At 53.3% G+C, this 25,520-nt stretch overlaps 1 protein-coding gene across 1 annotated transcript; it reads right to left on the bottom strand.

The window, feature by feature from the left end:
* Positions 1-2,622: 2,622 nt before the first annotated feature.
* On the bottom strand, positions 2,623-16,289 carry LOC128267752 (ras association domain-containing protein 10). The gene is made up of 4 exons (XM_053004655.1): positions 16,174-16,289; positions 5,163-5,820; positions 4,423-4,760; positions 2,623-4,356 (listed from the first exon to the last, which is right to left on the bottom strand). The coding sequence occupies exons 2-4, from the start codon at positions 5,715-5,717 to the stop codon at positions 3,261-3,263; spliced, it is 1,989 nt and encodes a 662-aa protein (XP_052860615.1). The 5' UTR covers positions 5,718-5,820; positions 16,174-16,289; the 3' UTR covers positions 2,623-3,260.
* Between the last annotated feature and the right edge of the window lie 9,231 nt (positions 16,290-25,520).

Here is a 25,520-nt window from a genome sequence, read left to right as displayed (position 1 = left end):
CAAAGAAGCGGCTCGGAATTCATTATTTAAAACAAATTTTGCCGTGCAAATTAATGTTAATCTCATACATAAACGTCAATCCCCGGCGGCGGCGGCGGCGGTTGGACTCTGATGCTGGGCTGGGACGTGGAAAACGAATTGCCATTGTCCGGAGGCTTGGCCCAGGGGCCGCCAGCAACAGCGGCAGTGGAAAAAATCCATTCAAACCCTTCCCGGGGTGGCAGTTGTTCAACAGCCGAAAACATTCCCAGATTCCGCCCCGTCGGCGCCCTTCCGGGGGCCTCGGGCGGACCTATCCGGACCCGTGTTGGTTGACGCGGGAAGCGTCGAATGATAATTTATTCAGCACCCATAACATGCACACATTGGCCCAGGTCCTGGCGAGCATGGCGGATCGACGAACGAACCCAGTGCCAGTGTGCCCAGGGAGTGACGAGAGAGTTTTCCGGCCTCCGGGGGAGAAAAAAGGAAAACTCCAAAAGCGTAACATTCGAATGTGTTGGGCCGCCCGGGCTCTGTAGGTCCGTGCGACACACACACCCACGGCCACCACCATAAAACAACGTTTAATAGATGAGAAATGTGAACGAGATAAATGTTATTAATTTAGATTTGCATTCATAATCGGCCACCCGCCGGAAGGTTTCGGTGGGCTGGGCGGAGCTCCGCGATACCACAGGGCAGCGGCAGGACAATGGCAATGGGAGCCCGCTTTTCCATTTGCCGAAAATAGACACGATTTTCCCAATGCCCGTCCGCCAACGAAAGGATGCATTTCGGCGGGGCGTGGAAACCCCATCGCAGCAATGCCCGCATTTGCGCCCGCAGATCAAGAGCGATCTTGGTTGCGATTCGCTAGCCCACTATCGCTCCGGCGGAGGTCCAGTTGCCAATTTTTGCAACGGTCCCCCGAAACGGGAAGGCAATCAGATCAGAGAAATTTTTAATCCGCTTAAGGAGCAAAGGCGAATTTGGTGAAATTTAAATTATTATACGACCGAGCGACAGCCGAGTGAGTGAGGCGCAACAAAAACCCGGGTGCCCGGTGCCCCTTTGGAACGGCTTCACGATGTCACCGAGGATAGTGCAGAACTGTGTAGGACGGTAATTTTACAGTCTGGTGACTTTTGGGTGATGTAAATGCACCAGAAAGGTTTCACGTTAAATGGAATAAATTCAAATGGGCGCACGGCTTGGGCACCGCACCCTTTGAGGCGCATCTCAATTCAATTAAGACTAAGTAATGGAGGAGGAATTTTTAATGGCAATATTTAATAGTTTCCACGATTGTACCGTAAGCGGGCCCTGGCAGTCTGATAAGATCTCAATAAGTGTCCTTACATTTTTTTTGAGATTGTTTTACTTTAAAATAGATTATTTACAATAAAATAACACACCACAAATTGATTACAATTACTTCACACTATTAACAGAATTTAACGTAAGATCGAACGTTTAATTAGCGCAAACTTTGAACACACTCCAAGCTCAAGGAACCAACAGTTGAAATCCCCTTCAGACACTCCGGTATCATTCCCCGTGACAGTATTATTTACACCGTCTTAAAACCTCTTAAAGAATCGATCAAGAAATGCTCACAGCAGAGCATCAACACAATGAGTGTTGCTACTTGCCCCACCGGGAACTGCTGCAGCACCGAAAGACGCATCCTGTCGACGGCCACCCGTCGACCCCCGTTGCGAAAAAAGACATGTTCGAAATCAGCCGAAAAGTACACAACCGGCGAAGCGAGAGAACGTTCCGTTTGACTGAAGCCACAAGCACCAGGACCTAGCGCTGGAAAGGACGAACTAAACGACGGACGAAAATGCCACCGAAAAACGCTTTCCTCAACATTTTGCATTCTTTTCAGTTGTTTACTGGGATTTAGCGAACCCGCGCTCTGCTGGGTTGGTCGGTGGCACACTGTCTTCAACTCTTATCCTCACGAAGGATTCATTCACCGAGTGAGCGGCCAGCCGCCACCCGGGGACGGGCGCCGTGCTCAGATTGTCAATGCTAATCACGTACTTTTGCGGCATTTTTCTCAACTTTTATTTCATTCCCGTGTCGAAACGCCGTCGTCCCGTTTGCGATCTGCGTCTTCCGAGGAGCTCGTTGCCTGGAAGCGGTGGCCGGAAGAAAATCGATCGAAAGTTTGCCTCGCGCAGCCACGTGATTGTGCGCTTTCGTGCGAGTTATTTAGCCACATCGTTCCTTCCGAATCGCGCCGAGCCGAGCCTTTGTTTACAGTTTTCTAGGATTTAAACGATTTGGGGTTTTAAGATTCAGAGCGCAGCGGTCGCAGCGAGAGCAAGTGCCAAAAGTTTCGCATCTTGATTTACATCTTCCGCGAACGTTTGTGTTTCCGCGAGTAAGACGTTTGGCTAAAGGGGAGCTTGCAGATCCTGCAGGCACGTCATTTGCGTCACACGGGTTGATGGAGCCTGCAGAGCCCGGGAAGCTTTTGATGCACCGATGACGATGCACCGATCACACGCTTGGAGTGCATCTTTGGCGAAGGCAAACAATCAAGTCCCACTTAAATGCCGCGTTTTTGTTTACTGAAAAAAATACGTTTTATTCTATTTCTTTTGAACGATTGAACATGTTTTTGGCTACATTACCCCCAGTACCTGCAATAGTGCCCGGCCCCGGCTTTGCCTTTTGTTTGTGGCTTACTGATAAACGTTTAACAATTCTTATTTGCTCGACATCGAACCCCAACAAAATATCGGTAATATCGGGAAAGAGTACGAGCTTCTACGATTTGGGATTAAATATAGTGGCCCTCTCCGAACTGTCGTCGGTGTCCAACCAGGCCGCGCGACCACAAAAACACAAAAAGCCATCGTTTACTCGGAAATGCTTTGAAATCTTACCAGTTGACTAGCTAACAAACAGTGTGTTACTCTAAGCGACGGCAAAATATAAGGCTCTCTCGAACGATGCTTTCAGAACAAACAAAGGGTAGTACGTCTATACGAACAAATATAGAAAACAATTGTATAGTGTGTAGCTTTAGTTAACGTGTTAGTTAAATATTTTGTTACGTCTCATTTCCCTCTTTGTCCCGTGTCTTTCTCATAATAAGCCTATCGACTAAACGTTATCTTTCGTTCTTTAGCACACGCCCTTGCTGTGCTTTAATTCTTCGGTTTCGTACGATTTGGTTGCGAAAGGTTTGCTTCATCCTTAACACGTATTGTATACTCTTCTCCTCCAGCTCTGCTTTGTTGTTTCCTTCGATAGAGTCCCCGCTACACAAGCGTTCCCATGCAGGTTAGGTCATCCAGGAGTCCCTGCTGTGGCTGTGTCACCGGTGGAGACGGTTGACACTCGGCGGCGGACGAGACGGCCGAATGGAACAGCTGCTTCGGGCACATCTTGTCGTCCTTGTTGCTGTTGCAGTTGGTGCCCAGGTTGTTGCTGCACTGGATGAACTTGTTGATTTGATGCACGGAGATACCGGTCGCGTCCGGAATCGGAGCTGGCACCGGGACCGTCATCACCGGGCGCTGGAAGTTCCTCGGCAGAGTGCTGCTCGCGATGACGATCTTTGCGGGCTCGCCCGGACCAACAGCAATCGGTGGTGTCAACCCCCTGGTGGCCGGCGGAGGATTCTCGGCGATCGGATAGAGCGGGTAGCTGTGTTTCATGCCCGGTCTAATCGTCCCCGTGGTGTGCGGCAGTGGTGGATGATGGTTGGTGAATGCGTGGTCGGGCTGATCGGTTGAACCCCGGTCGACTCGCATCACCGGGTTGGGTTGCGAGAAATCCATGATCACTTTGGGTCCATCGGGTGCACGGGTCTCGCCTTCTTCCTGACTGAGAAGCTCTTCGGCCAGACTTCTCAGGAGTTCGGTCTTCTCGCGCAGCAGCTCATCGGATTGGTGTAGGCTTTCGTCGATCAGGCGCAACTCGGTCGTGTCCTGTTCGATGGTAGTGTTTAGCTTCGCCAGTGCCTCCTCCAGTTGAAGCTTGGTCTGATCGGGAGGAGGATCTTCCAGTTGGTAGCGTCGGACACGTTCGAACAGCTTCACGGCGGACTCTTCCTCGCGTTGGATCTGTTTGTTCAGCGAGACGATCTTCTCCAGCAGCTTGATTTGTTCCTTCACACATGCCGAGTCGTCGGCCGATGCCAGATCAGAGTCGTTCTCCGGAGCAAAGTCCATCTCCGGAGAGGCCGTCGTGGTGGCCTCCGACGTGATGCCACTGTCGAGCGCATTCGGGTCCGTTTCGGTCGCCTCCGACAGCCCCTTCAGGTACGTCTCGAGCAGATAGTTCTTGCCGTGCTCCCGTTCCCGTAACCGGTGGCGCTCCTCCTCGATCGAGCTGATCTGTATCTCTCGGTCGCTAGAATCGAAACGCGGAGCGATTAGTATGATAATACCACGCAGAGGGCGCTCCTTTCACACCTACCGTAACTTTGACAGCTGCTGCTGGATGATGTCACCCTGCTCGAGGATCAGCTTCATCAGGCGCTCGATCGACGTTTTCGATGACTTCGGGTGGATCGTCTGGCCGTGCGTCATCCAGGCGAAGGTCGACTTCTGGGCCCGGTGCCGTTTGCGACGCACGATCGCACTGTTGATGCTTCCCGTCGGGCTTCCCCGACCACTGTCCCGGTCTCGCTCGACGACACCCGTCCCCGTCCCTGTCGTCGTTGCGCCGGTGGCCCCGTTACCGCCTTTCGCGGCACCACTCGGGCCACCACCTGGGCCATGTGAGCCATCAACTCGGCGGAGAATAAATTTCACCTGTTCACGATGGGAAGGAAAACATTGGTTAGCGACTTCAGGCCACGCTGCGCTATGAGGCCACCCTTGATAACCTTGAGGTGTCCGTCTAATGGGACCGCTTGTCAATAAATTGGTCTACCGATCGCTTGATAGACGTCGGTGCGGCTAGACCACACTTGAGAGCGGCTTCTCCTTGGAAAGAGCAACTTCGCATGCGTTGATTTATCTTCAACCATAGCGGCATGCGACTTAGACCTTAGCGTAAGGCTTCAGTCGGCCCCCTTAAGAGGCCCTTAACATTTCCGAACGGTCGTGAGAATTGGCGTAGAAGGTTAGACGATTGTCAGTCGGACCCGTTAAGAACCCGAAGTGTCCTATCTTGTGCTATTTATCGCTCTTAAGAGTAGAGCGAAGCCTTACCTCCGGTTGCGCTTTGCCCCATGCGGTCCAGATCTGCCAAATCTTCGTCCCCCGGTCCAACACCTGCTCCACCTGTCGCCACCGTTCGGTGATGCAGTAGTCCGACGACACCGCCGCCGCCGCAGCTCCTGGTTGTTGCTGGGGTAGATCCTGTTGTAGCAGCACCTCGATCAAGTCTTCACACGTCGTGTCCTCCGTCACGCCCGAGATCCACCGCTGCTCTCCCTTAATCCACACCGGGATCTCATCGACCGAGCAGTCGCTCACCGTTCCCGAGGACGACTCCCGGTCCTCGCTCTGCACCGACGCACTATCGTCTTCGGCGTCACTGTCCTGTGGATCGCCCTTTGAAAACGCTTCCTTTAGAATCCTCCGATAACCGGATCCACTGGCTACGGCACTGGCTCCGATTGGTGACGGTCGTTGACGGTCCTGCCTTCCGCCCCATTGATGGGACTGATTCCGGGCACCGCCGGCGGTGGCCAAAATTTTCGCCCGATGTTCGGCCAGTACCACCGCCGCACCGCCACTGCCTCCACTTGCTCCACTGCTCATTCTTGATTCGTTTATTGTCGTCGTCGTCGTCTTAGTCTGCAGTTCGATCACCGGTTGATCTGCATGATCATCGCCTCAAGTCGTCGTGAAGGATATGAATGGGCTGCAAGAAAAAAAGAACACAGAGCAACAATTAGTTCGTTCCAAGAGATCCTCGAAATTGGAGTTTTACTTCCGAAAATTAAAAAGAAAGGATTCGCAGAACGAGCCCAAAGATGGCCCTGACGTGATGATAATTGCCGTCAAACCGATCCAGTGGTCCGAACGTCCGGGGGAGATTATGGTGGCCGATTATGCAACAGGTGCAACATTGGCCACCGCGGTTACGTGGTGCACTGACGCTGCCGTCCCAGTCCCAGAGGCTCACGGTCGCAGGAAATCGAAATTTTTGGGGCCGGCCGGGAAACTCGGACGGCTAAGGTATCCAAAACTCCATTGGCTGCCAGTCAGCCGGCGAAGTCAGCCACCCGTCAGCCGCTCTTTTTCGGCCGGAGCTCGGGCAGGAAATTGGGTTGCGTGTGTTGATTGTAATTTGGTGCGGCGATGCGATTATTAACCCCGGTGCGCGGAAACCAGCGGAAACTGACATAAAGGGGGGCCCGAAAACGGACGTTGTTGCTGGGCGAACGTGTGTGGCGAATGCGCCGAAACCCACCGAGCGCGTGAGAAATGTCACGCCACACGCGAAACGGACGATTGGTGGGTCGAATCAATTCGAAAGATAAAAATAAAGCATTCGAAAACCGAAACCGTGCCATGTGAAGGTCAAGCCGGGCTAAATTATGTGTGTGCGAGTGTGTCAGGGAAACCGTTATCGCTCGAGGTAAACTAGTTTAACCATTTCCAAACTATTATTGAATAATTCATTACAATATGTGGTATTTGGAAAAATTGATAACAATCGTGAGCAACCTTGACGCCTAAATGTATGCAATATCAATTACAATGTCTCAGGTGTAAGATTTAAAATTAAAGTTAAAGTCAAATTAAAGTAACAAAAAGTGTAATGAAGCGCAGAATCGGAATCTACGTTAAGTTCAAGGGTAAACTATTGCATCCCAATTCTCTGATTTATTGTGCCGAATAAATTTGTTTTACTTCATCAACGTCCGACGTATCGGTTGAAAGTGATTCGTTTGAATAAATAGATTTTGACAAAGTGATTCATTTTAAGATGGTAAGACCACCAATCACCGGTAAACGCTAACTCTGGTGTCCAATTAAACCCCTATCGCTCAGCTGATTGATTGCGCTTTTAGTGTAATGGGAACCACTTTATTAATTGTCCAAGATAAGCTGAAGCCTTCTCCAAGTCGCGGCCGAGTAGCAGCAGCAGCAGCATCAGTCCGTACCGCATTTTTTTCTGCTTTCCTCCTGACACAACCCCATTGACACACAATTAGTAACCGAGGTGGGCTCGTTAATGGAAAATGCAGTTACATTCCGGCTCCGGTTGCCGCTACTCGAACCACAATTGCTCAATCGGTACACAAGATCCCGGTCCCGGCGGTCGGGTGGTCGGAGGAGGATCGGCCGCCTGAACACCTGATCCAGTAATTTGAATAATCACGATATCAAACATCGGTGGCAGCGGCGGCGTGTGATACACATTACGTTCGCGGAAACGCGATCACCGCTCCTTCGGTGCCGTGTAGCGGATCCTGTTGTGCCGTTCCGCGTTAACCTTTGTGCCGATCTACATATACACACCGTGCACCGAGGCCTCGTCAGTCACGAGTTTGCTGTACAGAACTTTTGGACCAGAAGCGCTCCGGGAGCTGCGCCTCGCACCTCTAGCGGAGTGCTCTCGAAGGCCCGAAAAGTGTGGCCCAAGAAAAGGGCGCCACGTTGTTCTTGCCAAGCGTTCCCAGGAGTTTAATTACTTGGAGTACGAGACGAGACGGTATACAACCATTGTACCACGGGCTTGCCACGCGTGTTCCCAACCAGGTCAGCCCACTCGGCTTCACGGCAGCGCCACGACTTGGGACCCGGGGTACCGTTTGTTCCGAGAAGATTGCTACCACCAAACGCAGGTCAGCGATGGAGCGGCGCCAGAAGTGGAAGCCCCCGCTCGGCCTGGGCACCTGCGATCTTCTTCAGGCGCGGATTGGGTCCGAAAGTGTCTAACACTTGACGCCTACCGACCTCGTTTGGGGCGAGCGGGTCTCTCGCGGGCCGCATGAATCAATCGAGAATGGCGTGCGCTGAGAAAGCACGTCGATCTTCGACGACGACGACGTGCGCACAATAGGGAGCATACTTCCATGCCCCCGAGCACCCCCGAGGTGGTTGGGGTTGGGTGGTGTCTTAATTATGTCACGGACAGAGCGTATCGGCACACACACGGGCCCAACCCAACGCACCACCCCAAATGGGCATATTTCGCTTTGGAATATATGAATATTAATTACCGCGCGTTGTGAGGCCACGAGGCCCGCGCTTTCGACAGCGGCCCATCGGTCGCAGCGATGATGGCGATATGATTTGTGAACACCGGCGTTGGCGTCAGGTGGCGTTAGCCAGCCAGCGCTGGCAGGCTAGGATCGTGTTCGCGCGATCGTTTAAAAATCGATCGCCCGCAGCGAATAGCATGTGGCGACACCTTCCACGTGGTCCGCGCCGGCAGCTAACGAATCTAGCGATCGATCAACCGCGGGCCCGGTTGGTGGGCCTCCTAAACCCCCCACATTTTCGCGCTGTTTTGCAAGACACACGCTTTGGGCTAGCGTAAACACGAAAGATGAACGCGCGAGGCGATCCTTCTTCGAGAGCCTCATAATTGGCGGTCCACATTCAATTATCTTAATAGTCGGCTCGCGCTCTGGCGCCCCGGGTGACCTTTTCGGACGACGATTCGATGAGGAAGGAACCTTGAATCGAGCGCGGTTTTTGCGCAAGAAGCCCCCGCGGAACGCCCGGATGGAGCCGATCTCTAACCGGCACCCCCCATAAAGGCGCGCTGCAACGCGCATGCTGTAGGAAGTGAATGCAAATTCACGCCACTCGCTGTGCAACAGTATGGTTCCGCCATTAAATGACGCCATAAAACACGGACGTCTGACGGGCCGGCCGGGAGTGGTGCAGTTCCCAGGGTGTGTTCCTCAGAACCCAAATTTTCGCGCGTGATGGGCTGGCCTTTGCATTTCGCAAAGCATGCTACGGTTTTTTTCTTTTTTGCGCGGAGGTTATGGTCGATCCCAGTAAACATTGTTGCACGTTCCATCTGTCAAACCGGACCGGGTGACAATGAAGCGAATGTGAGCAAAACACGAAGACGAGCGGTTCCAAAAACCAGCCCCTTCGCCCATCCAGAGGCCATTTCCCCCAGCGCGGTACGCCCAGATACCCTGAACCCCGGCGTCGGGGGTTCTCAAGGACTGACTCCATGAGAAATTCACGCTGCGGACCCATCGACTCCGAAAATCGTGATGTGATTTCGTTATGGGCCTCACTCTCTTACAGGTGAGGGCCATTTTTCTTCGTAACTCGAACGACCATCCCCATTCTATGGTGTTCTCCTTTATTCTGCGGCCACCTTTCAGCGACACACGGACCCCCGCGCAATGCCCCCCAGTGGTCTGTGGTCCGTGGTTGGAAATATTTCAAATGCTCCTGCACCATCGGCGTCGATCGGGACAGTCGCATGCCTCGACGTAGCCGTTACACCTGAACCGTGCGGGTCTCTGATAAGTATGCACACGCCGTTACCGATCAAAAGCAAATTGATTGATTGCCATCAGTGTGTCACGGCGGCCCGTACGAACTATGCGCACTATCTTGAGGCTTGGGGCCCACCGGTTGGTTCGGGAGTTTTTTGTCCGTCTCTCAAACATTTGGGATTTTTGGTGCGAAAAAAGACGGGCGTTAAATGAAGTTAAAGTGCTGGGCTGAGGGGTCCGGACCTTACTTTGATGCGTCCTGTGGCCCGACAAAGCCGACAGCCGGTGGGTTTTGCAAGGTTTCCGAATCAGTGTGTCCGACAGAGTGTCGTGCCACGGGACAGGATGTGACGATACTTTGCAATTTCCTGCCGTTCTTTTGCTTTTCCCATCGCTGCGCATTTAGTGCATCCTGTGGCACGGGGCCAGCTGTGCGTATTCGCAGCCAATTCCATTGACTTTGTTCAACATCGATTCGAGCAACTTTATCTGCAAAGTTCCCCAACTAAACCGAAACCCCATCTGTTGTACACTCAATACACTGATTTTCTTGTGCCGAAAATTGACCATCATGGACAAGTATCCATAACCGGATCCATGCTCACATTCGGTGACGGGAGCCATCGGATCCGGTGCCCGGAACAGGTGGTCCTTGAAATTTGAATACAATTCCCAACTGGTGAGCACACGATCACCGTTCTGACAGCTGCGGGTCGCGCGGTGCGTGGCCCCAGATTACGAACCGATTGACACCTCATTACCGGGCCATGCCCCTGCCGTGTGGATGGTCTTTTCAATCCAGTCTGCGGTCTTAGAAGGAGCTGAAAGCTGACACGGTCCCGCGGCACTTTAATGGCGATCGAACAAACCGGTTCAAGGACTCGCTCGCAATCACGCGCCAGCGATTAGTCGCCGCCGTAATCAGTGCCTTCACTGGCGCGGCTACCTGCGGCTACCAGATCCTTAATCGCCTGCGTGGAAGCGATAATCCCACCGGCACACTCAAACGTTCGCTCACACGGACACGCGAACCATAAAACAACGAAATGCCGCCGGGCGCCATAGCCCGGTGTTGGGTCCTTGTTTGCCCCTCGGTCTCTAATGGGTTAGAATTTGCTAACCGATTCGGCACACATGTTTTAAAAGTGGTCCGCGCAGCACGCAGACATGTATGAAAACACGAAAAACAACAAAACGATTGCTAATTCGCCGCGACGAGCCAATGTGCTGTTGCAAAACAGACGGCGGCGGCGTCGTGGTCGTCGCCGCGTGACACACAACCGATTTCTGTGCTGGCCCCAAGAAATAAAATCGACCGACCGGTGTGTTGGAGCAAACAATCAAACATAAGCATTAAAACCAGGCAAGGCAAAAAGAGCATAAACGGGGCGCGCGCACAACAACAACAGAACCGCAACGCACGCAAGGTTGCTTTCAAACGGCGAATGGCAGCCAATTCGAGAGTAAAGCAAACGCGCCGGGAAGTGAACGCGCCGTTTGTGGCCGGCCTGGCCGAGAAGACATAACAAATTCGAAATCACCCCCAAAACGACCGCCGCCGCCACTGCCAAGTGCGGCATATATTATGGCAGCTTAGATCTGCTCGAGTGAGATCGGCGCGTAGAGATGTCGAAAATCAGTGCAATCTCCGGCCAACGGAGCCGTCGGCTAATTTGAAAGTTCAACAGCGCACCTAGACGCACTTTGCGTCTGCCGAAATCCGGCCGCGGCCAAATAGAGTCTGTTTGCCCGGAGCGGCGGACCATAGCTAATGAGCTCCGTAAGCCCGCCGCAAGAGCCATCTTGAGCCGTGCGTCGGACGAGATCGTTCTTGAGTGACGATAAAACGGCGGTTGATCGTCGCGAGCAGGAGGATTAAATCCGAACAAATCATATCGATCCGTGTGCTACGCTCCTCTTCCATATTACATTATTCATGGACAACCGAACGGGGCGCCTATCTACTTCCCCCGGCTGGTTTGATTCATTCCGCGATGAAGGAGCCCATCATTCACCATAGTCCCCCCAGGCGTCTGCCGAGACTTATTTATTCAACGGTGGAGGCCAATGCTAATGATGGCTCTCGAACGGTTAGAGAGAAACCGTTTCCGAACGAGAACTTACTAATTTGTAAATTAATACGTACACCGTACATTTTAACACCAGGCCGGCCGGCGTTCGGACCAGGAATTAACAATTCCCCTTTGGCAGACTCTTTCCGGTCGCCTGCCACAAAAATGGCGAAACGTCTTCGGAGCCGGTTGGTTGCTGGTGCAGAATAAGTAGCGTTGCTGGCTAAGGGAATTTGCTTTTATTTTCTGCTCACTGATCACGCACCGGCCAGCCCAACGATCGTTCCATTCGGTTTGGTACGTCCCTCTCTCTCTCTCTGTGGAGTACCATCGAACGGCCACAACATCATCATCGTGACGGAGTACGTGAGGGCCCTCGCCATATCGGTGGCCAACGATCTCGGGCGCCGGCTGCCAACCGAAAGCCATTGCGCCATAGTTCACCGGGACGAGCGTCACCGAAGTAGAACCCGGCACGATCCGGCAGCCGGTACCGGCCACCGACTCCGTAGCGCTCCGTTGCGCACCGCGCTCCACCGGTAAAGAAGCGAAGCTTTCCCTTCCCAGCACCGCCGTGGAGCCTTGCAAAAGATGTGCATTCGCAGGGAACCGTACCGTCCGGTGGCCATCATCGGCCTCCGCTGCGCTGGTGAAAGACTAGTTTTGGACGGTAAGACTTCACCCTTCACTCCGAAAGCCGTGGTGCTTTTACCCGTGGTGCTTTCGAACCGGCTCCGGCACGGTCCGTAGATTCGCTCCGGGGTCAGCAGCAGTTGGGCCTTAAGTAGCTCGGGCCGAACAAGCCCGACCAGCAATTACCCGGCCGGTGACAAGTGTTCTTGGGGTCCGAGACATTAGAGCCGACCTCAAACTAGTTATCCGGAATCCGGACAATGGACCAGGCCGCGATTACCACGGAGACATGTTGACAATTGCGACAACGAATGGTGATGATGGCGGCGGTTGTTCATTAAGCAGCCGCTTAACCGGGTTTCCTGTAGAGGGCCAGCCAGAACCTTTCAAGGCGATAAAAGGCCAAGCTTATTGACACTGACTGTCATTTCCCCCGTTAGGAGGTTAATGTCGCAATTAAATCATTTTCATCAACGAACACCGCCGACATGATTATCTTGCCGGTGATCAGTTCCTACGACCGTCGGACCTGAGCCTCCAAGATAGTGGATTAAGAATATGGGAAAATGTTTCTGTGGTCGCAAACAGCGGAATCCTACCTGCCAGGTTGAGGTCAAAGTCTAAGACCGCGAGTCCCTTTCGAATCCTTGAACGATTTAATAACTGCACGGTGCTCGCGGTGCACCCTATAATTAATTCATTTGGAGCAATAAAAGCATTCAGTTCAGTAAAGGCGCAATTATATTCTGCCCTTGTCTACGGCGGGTACGGGTACGCCTTAGAATCCGCTGGCGACATAGGACACGTAGCGCTCGGGCGTAACACCCGCTGAATACGGAATAAACGCGGCGCCGCATAAATGCTCGCCCATGCCACAGAGTGGAGCCGCATTAATCAGGGGCCCAGAATCGCAACCCGTCCCCAGCCCGGCTGGGAACGGATTTTCATCCCATTCTGTCCGCTGTTGAACCCACGGCGCCGGTGACACTCTCCACGCCCCCCTTTGCTTATGCACTTTCATAAATCACAATTATTAAACTCCAAAGAGCAGGTCTGGAGGCGGTGGACTCAATCGCGATCTAATGCTTCTGCGCAGTGTTGCCGAGAGTTCCTTCAACTCAACGCCCAAGCCAAGCGTTATCTAGAAGTGACGGAAGTTCTCTCATCGTTCCGTTTCTTTTTCTGCCTGCGCCAACGACCAGAACTCTCCCGGAACCGGGCCCGGTGGAACCGCGCCGGCGCGCCCATTTTTAATCGACAGGCTCGCCAATGAGGCTACTTATTATTCGAGCGGAAAACTTTGGAGCCGGAGCCCGTATCTTCCCCGGTGGCCTAACGGGATCGCACGCTGATAGCGCGCCGTGGTCTTAATGGGGCGTTGGCGAACACGGCCGAAGGGGAAGGAATTATGCAGAACCGTAACCAGGCAAACATAAACATGCTCCGAATACTCCGGTACGGCACCTGGTTTTTTGATGGTTCAATAAAGCTGCCCAGCAAGCAGAACGGTTCCTGATGTACCCGTGGGTCTTTCGATGGGCGTGGAGCGTGCAGACGGAATTAAGCAGCCAGATAGTGGCCGCTTGCTGGCGGTTACTGAACCACCACTACGGGGATCGGCAGCGAAGCAAAGCCACTTCTGCCGCACTAAAGAACCTGCTCCACACGACTTTGTGTGTTCGCCAGTCACCGAAAAACCTTCACAGGACGCAGAGACGTCAAGCAGACATCAATTAGGCCTAGGCCAAACGGACGACCGCAACCGTTGGTCAATTTCTCCTTGCCCGGCAGGCTATTACTTCATCCTGCCCGAGGGGAGAAATAACATCAAATAGGCGTTATCGACAGCGTGATCGTCGAGGGCCGATCGTCACACGCGTTCGCGGGAATTTTACCGGGCCTCCAGCATGGCCTAAGACCTCCGGCCTTTCCGCCGAAGAAGCCTTCGCCGGGGGCCTTCCGTCCGTTGCCCTCCCGTTGAGACTGTTGGCTTGTCCGAAATCACTCATGTGCAGAGAGCATGCGGAACGTACTCCGAAACGTGGTAAGACCTCGCGCGGGCACTCGGGCGCCAAAGAAAACAAACAAAACGCTCCAGCGAACTAGGCCATATCATAATGGTGGTAATGAAATCGTAAATTAGACAACCGTTTTTGCTCTGCTCGGCAGCTGTTTTCCACTTTTTTGTTTGCTTTCTTCCGCGGGCGCGTTCCGTGTGTGGTGTTTTGCACTTCGCGGCCGGGTTGCTTTTGGATGGCACACAGGAAGGAAGGTCAAAGAAAGTTGAGCACGGCTCACAGGTCACAACAACAGCTGGCCCAGGCCCAGGCCCGGGCCCTACATTTCGGTTGTCGGAAGTGATTCGAAACCATCTTCTGAGCCACACCGGACCCAGCATCACCGGTAACTGGTGGTTCGAATTTAAAGAGCCCGTCGATGAAGTTCTTAAGCACAGGACGGCCGTGGTGAAGGTAAAGCAAAAGACCCCAAAAGAGCCAGCCACGAAACGGGCTGGCTCCATAATTATTAAACACCTGTTTAGGCTCCGTGACTATCATCAGCGCAACGAGATCTGGAGGCGATAGCGATCTGGTGCCGGTCCCGCGGTGTAAGATTTTGCGCCCGAGATGAAAGACGCAAACGCGGGCCCTTATTATTATTACGATGGTCTTCGTTTTCGCGTTCCCTTCACCGCTACCCCGAAACCCATTATTTGCATGTATTTAACTGGGGCTACTGGTGCTACCGGGATTTTCCGATCTCGCGCGCGTGATCAATGACACGATCGCGTCCGTCCGTGCGTGCCGTTGCTAGTTGCGTGTACTCCTTTGACAAACGCACGGATTACCGCAGAAACGAGCCGCCCCGATCGTAATCGAGCTTCGGGTCCACAGAAACACACGACGCAAGTATCAATTATGTCCAGCGACCCGGCACGCATCGATCCCACCGTGTGCGTGTGCCACACACCTGGGAGGGCCTGGCACCCGGGACCAACGCGGACGGACAAATATGCCGGGGTAATATTTCATTTCGAAGCGGCGCGAACGATCGAGTTCGATCTTTGTCGCGCCCCCTTCTAGCGCCGACGACGGGTTCGTCGCTTGCAAAGTCTTTCGTTTCGATCGACCGTTTGCGGTCGGGCCAGGGGCTCGACACTTCAACACACCACCGTGGGGTGAACTCTCGCTGGTTGTGTGCGGGCCAAACTCACCCGTATGTGTGTGTGTGTGTGTGGCGTGTGCCCTTTCCCTTTCTGCTCCTGGCTGCTGGGCTGGGGTTGCCCAGAGCCAGGTTACCCCAGCGTACGATGACGCTTTGCGCAATCGCATCCAGCGCAGTGATCCGTTTTTTTTGCTTTGCCCATGTGTCGCCGCGTTGCGTATTTGCAGCATTTTCTTCTCCTCGGTGTGACTTCGAAGCGAGCCCCGGGCGCAGGCGCAGGCGACGAACTCTCCGCTCTGCACACTTGTATCTGTCATTATTCTGTACTTATTTGTTTTACTACATTCCACTCCGCCCGGTCCGACTGTTCCGACCCCCGGGTGCGGGTCAGGTTTTTTGTTTTATTTATCTTATTTTATTTCTTTCCCTATGCTGGCTTCCCCACGCTGATCTGTTGGTTCAGTTTCAGTTTCATTCGCAGCTGGTCTTCAACGTGCCTGTAACCTGGTTTGTTACGAATTCATTCGCAGCTTCTTCGCTTCACTTGCTTGTTTCGCTTGTCTCCCAGCCTAGATGAGTGTAGAGCTATGAAGTCGTTGTCCCTGGTCCCGTCAATATCACAATCAATTAAGTAAAGAGCAGCAGCACCATTTGGTTTGGCTCTACCGACCCGGCCTGACAACTGGCCGGCCATCAGCGGGCTCTAAAAAGCGAAATCATACGACCGCCTCTGACCGGCCGGCTGGTCCGTCCGTCGGTCGGTCGCTATGAATGGAAAACAAATAGTAAAACAACAACACAGCCCAGGCTCGGACCGCAGTGCGCAGCAACAAAAAAACTAGATCCCCGAAAGCGACGTCGGCGTGTGAAAGTTGACTCGATTTTACACATTAATTGCTGACCAATATTTTCTGAGCCGTTTACCTTCTCGCCTTCCCGCGTGTGGCTGCTGTTTATGATCCTTTCCGATTCCGATGGGCGTCGTGGGGCGTTATGTTGTTGGTTGGTGGATAGCTTTTTTTCTTTTCTTTCCTTTCTTTCTCTTTTCGTTGGTTTCGTTTTTCAACGCAAGCGAACGGAAAGACCCAAACACTCCACACTCAACACGTGTCCCACCAACGCACGAGCGGAAACACTCTGGACGGTGCCGGTCTGGTTATGCTTGCGCGGCCCGCGGATGATTGATGACTCCCGGGGTCGACAACGGCACGTACGTACGGCACGCACACACTGCACCGGTAATAATGGACGGCTGCGATAGCGATATGCTGGCCAATGGTGATGATGAGGCGAAATCTTTTAATTACTTAATTTCCATAAGTCACGGAAGACCGTTAAGAATTTCGCTCCGTGCGCAGGAGTTACGCACATGCGTCGGACGCGGTGCGTAAGTTACGATCGCGGTGAATTTTATCTTGCACCTTATTCACATTGCACAGGGCGATCACTAAAAGCCACCGCACTGGACGTAACGCACCTCACTTCAACGAGCTCCTGATGATGATCACTCTAGTGTGATTTAACGGTTGCGCGGCGGGCGATCTTTCTCGCTGGACGATGGAAAGTACGGCTCGCCTTTTCCCACCTGACACGCGGCGCACGTGGCCGAATTGTACCTTTGGTCTACCGATCTACGAGGAGGCCGCGGTGCCCTTTCTCACGTTCGCGGCTAGCGACAGCTGGCCCGTTTGAGATAAGCGACCGGCCGTCGGAGGGTCATCAAATCCGTCTCCTCTAAACCCCCCAGGGGGACCTTTCGGACGCCCTTCGACACACTTCTTTCTATTGGGGACACTGTTCCGACTCCGGCGGACCGGAAGACCGGGCTTTCAATGGGCAATTACTGGCGGTGTGAAGCGACGATCTATTAATTTTCACCTCACCAGTGCGGCAAGCGATCGCGGTACATCGAGATCGCGCATCACGAGATCTGTCTAGCGATTGCTTTTCCGTGTTTTTATCCGGACCACCGACTCCGGGACACCGGGTCCGGGAAAACGCTACGGGGTAATGAAAATGGCCCGAGCGACATCAATGACCGTGTTGGACGACCGACTGAAAACGGAGGCCGATTGTTTTCCGCATCTAACGGCCATCTACTATCCCGCGGCGGTCAGCCCACGCACCCATCGACACGAGGACGAGGAGTTTGCTTAAATGACCCGCAATCACCGGGAATGGCACCCGTTTTCACACCGTTAAATTTGAATAATACTCGGCCAGAGTTGGCTCCGGTCACTGCTGGGGCTGAGGAGCGCAAACACAACCACCACTTACGACTTACGACGACGGCGGCGGCGAAGAAACCGAAACGGACGGAGAGATGCCGCGAACGTCCGCGAGCACACAGACACACACCGACACACACACAAAAACAATAACAATCCCCGCGAACGCGAACGGAGGCACGAGTGTGAGCAAACAACCGATCGTGAGGTTGATCTTTCAGGTCTGACGACGACCACCACTGCTCCTCAACTCTCGATCTGCCTCGTTTCACCACGCCACACGACTGCGGCTTGTTTGGGGAAGAATTTGGTTTTATGGTTCTGCTGCCCGTCCATCGGCTGGTAACGCACACTGGGGACTCGAGTCACGAACTCGAACTCTTGCTTCTTTGGAATAGGATCTTCGCGGAATGGTTTCGATGACGCCGGCTGACTTTAGGGACGCTTAAACGTACATCCCCGGACACTGATGAGTCACGCTCGAAACACACGCGGGAACAGGTGTTGTGTGAAGCACTAGGGAGCATAAAGAAGACGGAAGCCTTTAAGACTCCAACAACGTCCGATGCGCAACGGCTCAAACCCTCCACTGACGGCACGCGGGTTGGCGCGCTTTGCGCGAAGCGGACCCCGGAGCGAGAGTTCCCGGCTCCCGTGAGTGTCGATCGTTTTCTCTCCGGGGGTTGAACTCGCGAGCAAGCGATCGTCCGGTCGATCGTGGCACGAGAGCGGCTCTCACTCACCGTAAAGCGTGTGCATTGGAGGGTGAATAATTTATGCGGCCGTATCTCATTCTCTTAAGAGGGCCCTACTCCTTGCTGGCGAAGCAACGGCCGCTAGGGCGAGAGCCGCAGACCATTAGAGGAACGTTAGAGAAGGTGGCCCGGTGTGTCCGCGCGCCCGCCATTAAGAGTCCCTTTGCCGATAAGCCTGCGCACCGTGCCGCCACCGTGGACGCCAACGGCCAACGCGTTGGGATGCAGCATTCTTCACCCTTTCGATTTTCAGCCCTCCAACATTCTGCCTCGAGCATTCGAACACCATTTTTGCTGCTTCCGTCGTCGCGGATAATGAACGTAACCGTTTGTAGAAAGAACCACCCGGCAAAGAACGGCGCACCGCGGCAAGTGAAAGCATGTCGGTGATTTGTTTTCACCGGCCAGGCACAAAAAAGCCCCCAATCAATCAATCATTTTCCATCGCGCAAGCGGAAATCAAACCCTGCTTTCCCACTGACCTCCATCCATGGTTGTCCGATGTAGCCGGTGGCCGGACCCGGAGCGGATGTGTCAACGCAAATCACCCAACCCGCCCGCGGGAAGCATCTGGTGTCTGGTCGGGTGACGAAAACAAAAAAGCACAAAATTAGCCCAATGGCGGCGACGGTTTAATCGAATGAGGAAGAGAAAGAAAGCATCAATAAAAACATCATCAGTGCATCGAAACTCCATTAGTGTCGCCGAATCAGGGTCGGCGCCATGAAACACGAGATGGAAAGTGCACCGAAAAAAGAGCCCAGAGTTGGACGCTGGTCCTTTCTTTTGGGTTTGGCTTTCGAGCGACCTAAACTGGTGAACGCGAAAATAAAACGCGACAAATCTCATTACGAAAGCCTCATCTTCGATTAGGTCACGCTCTCGGACGGCGACTCCGTCGGTTTCGGGCCACGCGAACGCAGGTACGGTACGCAGTGACTTGCGCAGTAGGCGACGGTCGATGACGAACGACCGGCACCGTGTACCGTGGCCAACAGCCAACTTTCAGACATTCATAAACAAACCAGCACCGCGATCGCGATCGCGAACACCACCACCAGACGGCCGGTGGCAATTGAAACGGTGTGGCAACGAGGGGCAACGGGTGACGTTAGAAGGGAACCAGGAACAAACACACATCCGTCTCGCTCGGGGCCACCGGAGAACGCTGAACACCGGAGAATCGAACAATCAAACGACTTCAAGCGACGAACCCTCCGCAGCAAGTGCTCTCACACCATCGAGCGCACACACACACACACCCTTGGAAAGGCCATACACAAATGAAACGGACCTTTTTATGCTTCGATTCTCCACCGCCACCGAGCGCCCGTGCGCGCTTAACCTTCTCGCGCGTCTCGGTCGGCCAATCGATCGATCAGTCGTCGCGTGAAGCTCGGGGGGCCTTCGGTGGCGGTAAAAAGCCCGTAATGCACGTTATTATTGTTATTACCGGTGGTCCGGTGGGCTCTAAAATGTTAACTGGTACCCCGAGTGGATCCAAACGGACCGTACCGTGTGCCCGGATGGTGCGCACAGGTGCGACCGGCTGTGCGCCAAACCTGGAACTCCACGCCACTAACCGGCGGGATCGCTACTTGAAATGAATGAACAACGCCCGGGCAACGAACAGAAGTGCCGCCACTTCGGCCACTCCTTTCACGGAGTGTCCGGAGTCAGTAGCAGTAGGAGGTCCGCGCAGTGCGCTGTAGCCGCCGGGTGCTGATTGAAAAGTGAAGCGACGCGTCAGGAACGCTGCGATCGCGTAAGACATCATCTCGCTGATGCTCGCGGGGCGCGGACTGAGAGAAGCCGGGAAAGATGGGGATGAAGGTGGTTGACTTTTCGCACCAAATGCAGGCTCCCGGCAGGTCGGACCGGGACCACTCGAACCAGGATCATTACCGGTGCTCTGGTTTCACTGAAGCGGCCCACTAAGACGTGTTTGAGCTGGGTGCTTACACTTCACCAGCCGTTCCCGACCAGCTGCACGTTGCTAATGGCCGAGGTTTAGCTTTTAGACCAGACACCTTTATCGCGCGGACCGGGTTCGATCGTAACAAATAAGCCGTCGGGGTTACTGGGCATGTTTTCTCATTTTCTACGATCCGCGCCTCGGTATCGGTAGGACCACAAATTATTCGACCGAACGATCGCCACTATCGCAGCAGACCATGACGTCCCCGTTGTCCCAAAAATGCCAACTGACAGGTACAGGGGCCCTTTGCGTTGGGGTTCCGCCGCTTAGAGGGCCTTTTAAATTCCCGATAACCCGAGGAGACTGTGGGCGACCGAACCAGAATGGGAACATAAACGGAGTCCAGTGTCTAAATGTAACACGCACATTAGCTACCCTTTGGCGGGAAACCCCCGTGTTCCCGTTCCAGGTCCATTTCAACATACCAACCAGCGGGTCAGCTGGACCAACACACGCAGTGTTTGAGACCGAACGATGTTGACCTTTTTCCCTTCGTTCCCATTTATCGGTCGTTACCGGTGGCGACTCATTGGCGCTCCCCGGATACAAAGGGTGCTCGGTTCTCGCTGCTGCGGGCACCCAAAAGCGCCCTTCATCCGGCCTCTGTTTGGTAGGGTTCTCCCCCTAAGCAAGAATGCATTTTCGGGGTCCCTGTTTTCCATTCTTTCAACTGCTGTCCCTACTTTATGCTTCCGGTTCCCAGGGTCACGCGTGTGATGTTCGAACGACGGAACGACGAAGTCCCCGACTTGCTTGCCCGGAAGAACGAACGATGGTCTCTCGTTTGCCTTCTTCCACCTCTTTCTGGCCCGTTCTCTCTGGCGAGTACGAGTGACATACTGTTGGGTACAAATTGGACAACCTTCTTACAACCGTCCCAGCGACGTCGGCGGACAAAGTTGCATCGGCATTTGACGATACCGCAAGCCCCGTGTGCATACCCCCATTAGGCAGGTTGGGTTGGGCGACAATCTCTCCCCACACGGATCGGTTCCCGGGTCCGGTCCTGGGCCCGACGGTCTGTCATAAACAATAAGCCAATAAGAATGCTGAATGGCAACCGAAGAAACATCAAGAACGATAAAATAAAACGGTAATTTCCAGCACGATTACCATTTCTACACCGAGCCGACCGGTCAAGTGGCCTCGTCGGCAGAACAAGAACCATCATCACCAGCCACCGATTGGGAACAAAATAATTAGCAGCGCCAGCAGCGCAACTCGGCAGCCCGGCCAATAGTTCTCGCCGGCCAGGCCGCCATCCGACCCATACTAGAGTTCCCCGGCGAGTTGATTGACTGGTTTTGTGCGCCATCCATCGGTTTTGCGTACTCTGCCGTGTAAATGTACCCGTCTGTTCCCGTCGTCTCCGGTTCTCCAGTTTTATTGCGATGCATCGCAAAAAAACGCGTGAGGTGCCTTATGACACGGGCCTCAAATGTTCCTGTCGCGTCCGTGTCGCGGAATAGTTGTTTCTTTTCGTTGTTGTTGTTGATCGAAAGTGGCCAAAAAGGCGAAGGTTCGTCGCCGTACCGATCGTTGAAGTCTTTCGATCGCACTTCGCCCAAAACGCGGATTGAAAGAAGCGAACAGGGTTTTTGTTGTTTCGTTTTTGTTTTGCACGGCTTGAAAGGTTCTTCACTTTATTTTATGCTTCGTCCGTCGGTCGTCAGTTGCCGGAGTCGCATCGAAGGACGCGAAGATTGAATGGAATGGAACGGTGTGGTCCTTGCATAGGTCGCCGTACGCCACGCACGTACGGATCGCCGGTAAATTACAACCGCCGATGCCAAAGGTGACAGACCTCCGTCAAACAAATCATGCGGATTACGGACACCGATTCCCCGCGCCCGGGCGACCGACCCCTGTTGGCTTACTTTGGCTGATGTGCCTCTCGTTGGGCGCCGCCACCGCCACCAAAATCCAGACAAATTTGACAGACGATCAGAAACACGAAATTGAATTTTGAAAACAATCCACCACGCGGGAGGATACCTTCAGTGGGGCCGCGGTCCCAGTGCGGTGGGGAGAGCAAAAAAGTAGTCATACTTTACGCACCTCATCAAGCCACCAGACTATTAACCTTTTTTGCCTCCCGCTCGGAACCGGCCACACTAACTTTCACGAGACGCATCCTAACGGGGCCCGGTCTCGGTGGCCATGAAGACCCTGGTGGATCCCTTCCCGCAAGGCAAGTAGCCGGTCGGTCGGCCGGTCCGTAAGTAACCGTCCATTGACTTCGCAGCAGCAGCAGCAGCACCATAAATGTCCAGCAGCGCACCGCAGTGCGCCTTGCCCCATTCCGGGTTGCCCGTGACAGTGGATGGCAAGCGCCTCCTTTAATTGAAAACAAAAAGCGCAAAGAAGACTCACTGAGCCCGGGCGTGAGCTCGAAAACAAATCAATGTCAACCGGCTGATGACATCTCGCCCAACCGAATCAGCAAGATTGGCACGAATCGAAGAAAGTACATGCCGTTCGTACATGGATTTAAATAATGGCACGAATCCATTTGCCTGGAAGACGAACTGCCCATCGACGACGGGTGGGTCGACAATCTTAATTCATCGACGGCCGATGGCGAGGACGGGTCTTCTCACCAGATGATCACTTACTTTTACGATCGTTCGATTTTTGTCGTTTTCGTTGCTTCTCTTTCCACCACTTTTCCTGTGGACGGCCGTGCCTCGAATCGCAGTGAGTATCACTTACCGCTAGCGGTAGCGCTTTAAGTGGGGCCCCCTTTTCACTTACCGCAGGGTTACCCGAGACGCCCCAGACTGCGCGGCGGATCGATTAGAGATCGGGTGAAAATGTCGATCATCCCAGGCCCAGACCCAGGGGTGGTGGAGAAAAGCGGCCCGGGTGCCTGCATAACATCATCATTAGTCAACGGCGATTATTAATTTAGAAACGGTTTCAATGCGCCTGGTGCGCGAGAAAGGGTTCATTAATTTCGGGAGGCGCGAGTTAAACCGAAAAGTGAAGAGCCACAGGCAGCAGCGGTGGCTCGTGGCACCATTTCCGATCGTTTAACAATTCCAATAAACGGAAACGGTTATTTCCGATTGGTCCCGCTACGCTACGCGTGCATGTATGGCGCTGGCTGGCTAACAAAGCGTCTATCGATCAGCATGTTTCTTGGCCGGCTCGTGCCGGGAAGTCGTGACAGCCAGCACACGGTTCCATTTCTATTTTCTTTAAAACAATCCGCAAAGCGCAACAGAAGGTGCCAACGACGATGCTTGCGGCGCGCACCGCGTTTCCTCCCGATCGTCATTTTCACTCTTTCTCGGCTTCTCCATTTCTGTAGTCAGGTGAATGTGTGAATGGAATAGTAATTTGTCGAGGTTAATACCACAACCCATCAGCTCCGGCGATCCGATCCGATTTATGTTTCGCATCGATCGATCAATCGATCGATCGTTTGGGCTGCGTGCGGACTCTGTGATTTTAGTTCGTTCGTTGGCTGAATCCAGTCCAGCGCCGGCGAAAGAAACAAACAATCCGAAGCCGAAAATGCGCATTATGTCATCGGAAATGGGAAAACAATGCAAACGTTTTTGGTGAGTGTGCCGAGTACTAGTTTGCGCAAACGATCGCTTCGCCGAATTTCACTGACGGGAAGCGAAACTTTTGGCATAACATTTTAGCGCTTTCCGTAACGAGGTGTTGCTTAAAAGCCAGCGGGCTGTCATTATATAAAACACGGCACAAAGTGAAACTGATCGGAAACTGTGGTGTGTGTTGCAAAATACACTTTAGCTGACTGTTTTCGGGACCATTTTAGAACCTGGCTTATCGGTTCTCATGAAAAGTACGAAATCAAACCCCGTCTTAACGCAAACGACAAGGTCCACCGCAGATTATTTTGTGTGCCCTGAATGCCTCGCTGAATGCTTCCTGAATATGATATTTCATACGTAACGGGGTACCATAATTAAGATTCATTTTCGGTCCGCTGTTCGGTGACCGCTACGGCTCGGCTGGGTTGCCTCCTGCCTTTATTTATTCTGATCAGCCGACGACACCGCGCAATCGTTAGCAGGCAGAGGCACAGCTTACCGTAGCAGGCGTTGCGCCGTGAAGCAGTAAAGTGAGTCAAGGTTTAAGTTTCTACTCGATCCCGGTGCCCCGTGCCGTGTGCGTGGACGAACGACGACGGTCTGTGATTTCATCGGGCTGTTTTTTTCCCGTCTCTCTCTCTTATTACGGAACGCCTTTACGGACGATGAGTCATCGGCGGAGGGTTCAAGAAAGTTCAACACATTCCATCTTATTTCACACCTCGGTGGCCGGCGGGCCTGGTGAAGCGAGTGAGCCGGTTCCAGTTGCGACCCACATCCTTCCCGGGTCCCTGGATAGCCCGGGCAGTTTATTAGTCCGGGGAGAATAGGGAAACCGGTAAGCCTGGTATCGCCAGCCAGGTGAGGTGAGATAAATCTCTGGAAATGGAATGCTTTTTTTCCTTTTTTGATGGTGCTATATTTGAATCTCGTTGAATGAGTTCCATTGTCAGCCAAATTGAGTGATGGATTAGTGACAGTCACCTTGGAAAATAGCACAACAGCGATCTTTAGTCAAATTAATTAGCCCACCAACTACGCAAAACCAGTTCAATTGAAACTATTCAACGTTTCTCTGAGTTAAAAATATTACTTGTAAAAATAACAAGAGAACATACCAGGCGAAACCTGGAAGGGCTCTTCATATTTAGTCTGATATGAGAAGTTATTGAGAAGGATAAATCTACAAATTTTGGCCATACGTTCTCTTATTGGAACTTTCGGCATTCAACAATTTATTTCAAAGTCTTTGAAACCGGTCCGAGCCAGTCAACAAATATTCGAGCCGTACAATGTACGGTATGCCAATCATTTCCGACACGTCATCTTCTCGGCGGTGATCGAAAGAACCCAGTGCGTCACGCCATTCTTCGCAGGTACTGTGCGCTGTCTGACTGATTCCCACGACGTCACGGCGGCTTCCCAGGATCCTCGATAGTCTCGGCTGTACCGCGATTACCTGCCCGAATGGCAGCGTTCAACCGTGGCGGTGGCGGCCCAACCGATGCAGAATCGGGTTCGTGGTTTTAATAAATCGGTTCCAAACCGATGACTCCGAGCACCGAACCGAACCGAGCTGTAGCAGATTCCACCGACTGCATTTCGCTACGGGTGGCCGTGGCGGGGCCGTAATGCACCGCGATCACTGGCACCGGCCCCCGGTACCATCTGCGGCCGGTGATGGTTAGAATTTTCAATTAAAAGAAAATATGATTTCCCAACCCCCCTGCCGGCACCACTCTTT

This window comes from Anopheles cruzii, chromosome 2, assembly GCF_943734635.1.
Source record: "Anopheles cruzii chromosome 2, idAnoCruzAS_RS32_06, whole genome shotgun sequence".
NCBI lineage: Eukaryota > Metazoa > Arthropoda > Insecta > Diptera > Culicidae > Anopheles > Anopheles cruzii.
The sequence above is the reverse complement of the archived record's forward strand: the minus strand, read 5'-3'. Positions and strand labels throughout refer to the sequence as shown.

Coding starts and splice junctions, on each gene's coding strand:
- LOC128267752 (XM_053004655.1), bottom strand. CDS start 5,717: ATGAGCAGTGGAGCAAGTGGAGGCAGTGGCGGTGCGGCGGTGGTACTG. Junction 4,761..5,162: donor GGGGCAAAGCGCAACCGGAG/GTAAGGCTTCGC, acceptor CATCGTGAACAG/GTGAAATTTATTCTCCGCCG. Junction 4,357..4,422: donor CAGCAGCTGTCAAAGTTACG/GTAGGTGTGAAA, acceptor TTTCGATTCTAG/CGACCGAGAGATACAGATCA.